This window comes from Lipotes vexillifer, unplaced genomic scaffold, assembly GCF_000442215.2.
Source record: "Lipotes vexillifer unplaced genomic scaffold, Lipotes_vexillifer_v1.1 scaffold139, whole genome shotgun sequence".
In the NCBI taxonomy this organism is placed as follows: Eukaryota; Metazoa; Chordata; class Mammalia; order Artiodactyla; family Lipotidae; genus Lipotes; species Lipotes vexillifer.
In genome coordinates, this window is record NW_006793370.1 from 781,992 (window position 1) to 787,686 (window position 5,695).

General features: G+C 37.4%; 1 protein-coding gene across 1 annotated transcript in view; it reads right to left on the minus strand.

Moving 5' to 3' along the window:
- Window positions 1–5,695, minus strand: part of USH2A (usherin) — a 773,469-nt gene that overhangs the window by 129,700 nt on the left and 638,074 nt on the right. The window contains exon 60 of the mRNA XM_007466317.1: window positions 1,153–1,507. Coding sequence (XP_007466379.1) covers window positions 1,153–1,507 — 355 coding nt within the window. The remainder of the gene's footprint in view (window positions 1–1,152; window positions 1,508–5,695) is intronic.

The following is a 5,695-nucleotide window of genomic DNA, read 5'->3' on the forward strand; positions in this document are numbered from 1 at the left end:
TGCTGATCTCCCAGAGCATTTCTTTCTTTTCTTCTCTTTTCTTTTTCTGTTAATATTTGCTATCTGCCAGTCATTTTTCTCAATGCTGGGGAGAGTCAGGGCAGCCAAGTAATATCTCTCAGACATAACTTGGTTAATTTTGTGTTTCACAGATCTTCACTAAGATTTTTTTAAAATATTTTTAAATAAAATAATGGAATAAACGGTCATTGGAAAAAGTCAAAACTAAAGAATCATATGAAGTAAAAAGCAAAAGTGCCTCCTCTCCCTACAGGTTGCTTTATGGATAAGTTGCAGAGTATTCCCTTGTCCCAATAGGTCTCCTCTCTATATTTACAATATTCCAGAATGTTTTACACAAATTGAATCACATTTACACACTTTCCAGGGCATTTCTTACCTAACACTTTTGGTGTATGATATTCTCACTTGTATTGTGGTTTGCAGCTGGTAGGTGGTAGGGTTTGGGGCCTGAATCCCAGTGTGGTGGATATTATGGGCTGTAACCCACTACTACTCTTACTTTTTTATGTTCAGTTCTCATCTCTGTAGTATTATAACAGAGAAATCTCCCCAAGATAAGGATCATCCTATTTTTGTACCTCCCATAGAATGTCAGGCTATGCCAGGGGTAAAGAAAGCTCTCAGGAGATACAAGGTAAACTGAATTAAGTTGTGTTATGGGCCAGAGGAGGCCAACCCTGAAAAATCACCACTAAGTTATAGTGCATGTGATGTATATGTATAACTATATGTATCTAGACAGGTCTACCTAGAAATTTAATTTTCTTTTTCCTCAAAGAGCCAAGTATCACATCTACATATGTGACATGTCTAATTTTATCTGAGCCTCATCCCCATGAGGTGTAGAGGGACACATTTAATATTCCCATTTAATGGATTTGGAAATCATGCAAAGAGAGATTCACTTATTTGCTGGAGGTAACACAAATTAACCGTGGTATGAAAACTGGTCTCCAATATCTCTTATACTTAGTTCGTGGCTACATTGCATTTTTTGCACTTAACCATTCTCATATATATGTCTAAGCCCCAAGTGAAGAAAAATGACAAGGCAGATAAGAAAATTAATGTCAACATATTAACCAGATAATCTAAGTATCTGTTATACTTTTTTTCTGAAGTTCTTACCATCACGGTGAAAGCGTGCACAACAGTGAAGTTCAACGTCGGGTCATCGGTTCTCTCTTGGTAGACCACACGGTACTGGGAGATAATGCCATTGGGAGATTCTGGCTTCGTCCAATTCAGTAGAACTGAATGAGCACCAGTGGCTTGAGCCCAGGGCGCTGGCAAATCTTGAGGTGGGGCTTCTAGAGTCCGTGCTGATGACCACAGACTCTCCACAGTGCCCCTGGAGTTATGGGCTCTGACCCGATATTCATAGAGCGTGAAAGGCCTCAAAGTATCTGCACTGTCAATAAATTCAAGGGCTCCTTCTGACCAGACATACAAAAGGGATTCCTCTTCAAGGCCAGCAGGACGTCTGGAAGGAAACCAGCAAAACAATCAGTGACACGGCACACTTCAAAAGAAGGTTTGTAGACAGAGTAAGAAATTGCTTTTTAGAAGAAATTTTTACAGACAATTTTTCAACAGTCCCATTAATGAAATGAACATGTTAAGTCTAGTAACAGGAATTTGCTTTAGAGCGCTTTAAAGGGTAAAAGTCAAATTTATTTCCTATGGCTTCTCCAAAACCTAGTAAAATGCAGAGTATGCTCAAAAAATTCTTTCAACTACCTGAGAAGGTGATTGTTTAGTCCCATCTTTAGATTTTATTGATGTTGAAACTAGGGCCCATGAAGTAAGTCACACAGAGAAAGTAACTGAATCACTTTGCTGTATACTTGACACTAACACAATATTGTAAATCAACTATACTCCATTCCTCCCCTTCCCCCCCCCCGCCAAGCCTCCCCCCCAAGTCCCATGCAAACTCTTTTGGCACTTAATATATAGAGCATTAAACATCTAAGTAAGAGAAATGGAATTGTCAGTTGCTGGAATGACCCCAGATAGCTAATATTTCATTTGGAACAGATATTTGCTCATCTGGGTGTAAAATCATGATGCAGACCTGACCAGAATTGGAAGTTCCTGAGGAATCCCGGTTGGTCTCTTTCTGTGTTCCCAACATCTGAGCCCAGTAGGTTTAATAGTTTTTCTTTTAATTGAAGTATAGTTGATTTACAATGTTGTATTAGTTTCTGGTGTACAGCAAAGTGATTCAGTTATACATGTAGGTACATTCTTTTGTATATTCATTTCTATTGTGGTTTATCTGAGGGTATTGAATATAGTTCCCTGTGTCATACAGTAGGACCTTGTTGCTTATCTATTCTATATATAATAGTTTGCATCTACTAACACCAAAATTCCAGTCAAAATTTTCTTTTGAGTGAATGGCCAAAAGGCATAGAATTCCATGGCTTTTCTGCATCTTTGCCTCATCTCTATCAACTCTTCTTTCCTACAAGGGTAAGTATTCTAGGTTGGGGAAGAATGTACCCAAGAGATGACCCTTTCCTCTTTCAGCTTCATCTCTAGTTGAGAAGAGACTGATGAATAAATCAGTATTTTCCAGGCTGTTAGGAGTATTTAATTAACACACTCTTCAGATGCTGGCATATTCACATGCTGCCATATCAGATTAACCATCAAAACGGAAAGGGTTATTAAGACAAAGTAAATGACAGTACCTTTCACGAAAAGTCAGGCTATTTAAAATCTTTGGCTTTGGGAATTTGATGATCCGCAAGTTGATAAGTCACTATGACCCAGGTATGAGCAATGACAGTCTACCTGCTGGAGGCTATGGAGGCTTCACAGATACTCCCAGTGACTTGCAATTATGGTTAGTCAACCCACCACATTATTCCTTGCTACCATGCCTGGGCCAGACTCTGCACTCAGTGTAGGTTTGCAGGGTTTGGCCTTTGTACTTGCTGCAGATACCAGGTACCAGATGTGTCACTGGGAGGGATCCACTCTAATGAGGACCACAGGGCTCACAGCCAAGGATTCCTCTCAGTCAGTTTTTTAAAAGGTGTTTGCTGGGAACATAATATAGCAGGCAAACATATGAACTTCTATGGGTAAATAAAACTTTCTATTTTGTCTGGCTTCAAACTTTCTATGACAAGTCAATGAACTTTATTAAACTTTCATGAATTCCCACATTGAGGTGTAGCCATGGTTGTCATAAAACTGACGTTCTATTAAAAAAAGAAAAAGAAAAAAAAACAAAACAAGAAGAAAAAGAGAAAAAAACATAAAAATACACACACACACAACTGACAATTCTTTAAAAAACTGCCTGAGAGTGTGAATTTTAAAAATCTATACTATGTAAGAGATTAAGTATTATGTTAGCCCCAAGTTTATCCACCAAAACAGTTAAAGGATGCAGCTGGGTTAAGTATTTCTTATCACGACTGAATATTTAATTAATATTACAGTGAGGTAAACAGTCCATTTGTGGTATTAACAACAACAACAAAAAAAACCAGAACATTTTTATGTCTAAATGAACTTTGAACAGAAGACGTTGAGTTGATGACAATTACTCCTAATTTATTTAAGATGTAGGCTTCAACTGTTTGTTTAACTGGAAGTGCTTCCTCCCGAACAGTCTGTGTTTAGGGAAATCACATTTTTAGTTCTCTCTGAAGAGTCAAATGATTAGTTCTTCTATACTTAAGCTCATTTGGGAGATACTTCAATAATGCACTTTTCCAACTAGAGTGAATTTAATGTTGCTTAACACTTAAGAAGAAAACAAAAATAATTATTAAACTAGGAACTATATATTTTAAAGGGCATTCATACTTCTGTTGTTTTCATGTGGTATAACCTTTTAAAGAACTCCCTACTCTCTTGGAATGCCAGAAGTTCTCAGTGCTTATCTTCAAAAGTAATTAAAACAAAATCTTATAATTCAGTGTATTTCCCATAAAAATTTAACATTATAAAACTGCCAACCTTACCTTATGAAGAATATTAAGAATACTCTTAATGTAACTAAATAGCCAGAAACACCTGTAGTCAGAGGAGATGGATTGTAAGCCTTGGCCTTGACACATCATTAAATAACCTTGGGCAAACTCGCCTGTGTTCTCTAGTGTTCATTTCACTGTGTAAACTGGAGTCAGTGATCTTATAGTGTATAATATCTAGAATTTTGGTAAGAATTTAATCAAGTAATGCACATGAAAATCACTGGGTCAAATGTAATATACAATACAAAGGAAGTTATCATAGAAATGATGTCCAAAGCTGTAAGAGGGTGTGGAGAAAAGGGAACCCTCCTACACTGTAGGTGGGAATGTAAATTGGTACAGCCACTATGGAGGACAGTATGGAGGTTCCTTAAAAAACTAAAAATAGAGCTATCGTAGGATCCAGCAATCCCACTCCTGGGCATATATCTGGAAAAGATGAAGACTCTAATTCGAAAAGATACCTGTACCCCAATGTTCACTGCAGCCCTATTTACAATAGCCAAGACAGGGAAGCAACCTAAATGTCCATTGACAGACGAATGGTTAAAGAAGACGTGGTACATATATACAATGGAATATTACTCAGCCATAAACAGGAATGAAATGATGCTATCTGCAGCAACACGGATGGACCTAGAGATTATCATACCAAGCGAAGTAAGTCAGAAAGAAAGACAAATACTCTGTGACATCACTTATATGTGGAATCTAAAACATGACACAAATGAACTTATTTACAAACAGAAACAGACTCACTGACACAGAAAACAAACTAATGGTTACCAAAGAGGAAAGGTTGGGGGAGGGATAAATTAGGAGTTTGGGATAAACAGATACATACTAATATATATATATATATATATATCTGAATTCCTTTGCTGTGCACTGGAAACTAACATAAAATCATTAATCAACTATACTTCAATTAAAAAAAAGAAACGATGTCCAAAGCCTGTATTTAGGAAGACAAATCCAGCAGTTGTGTAAAGGCTGCATTGAACAGGGAGTGACAGCAGTCACACAATGAAAAGGTCATCTCAACAGTCCACATGAGAATAAATGTGGATCCTGAACTAGGTCGATGGTAGAGGAAATGGAAACATAAGTGATTTAAAAAATGCTTTGGGAAGGTTGAATCATCCAGCTTTCCTGAGTGGGTGGCTGTTCTGGTGTTGAGGAAAGAGATTCAAATACCCTTCAAAAATTTTAGGACTTAATTGCATTAAAAACTCTTCAGTGATTCGCCATAGAACTGGCCTGTGCTGACCATTGCAGATTCACCTTCTAAGATTTCTATTCCCATTTTACATTCTGGTCAAAATCCAATAGAAAGTCTTTCCCTTGCTTCTCTCTCAAATAGGGTTACAGTATCCTTCTACGTGCTTAGTCTTTTCTTTATGGACTCACTTGTCACAGTGTATTGTAATAGACTTTTCTTTTTTATATCTCTCCTACTATACTACAAGTTCCCTGAAGGCAAAGACTGCATCTTATTTTTGAAGCAATGACTGGATGACTGACTGGTTGACAAGAATAATCCAAGATTTTGGTTCCAACAAGAACCAGAAAAATGCTCCCATTATTAAGTTATTGTCTCTCAGCTCTAAACCTACCCTTCTATATTTGGTTTTATGATAGTGGGGCTGGGACTCTGCCCTCTACATTCCTGC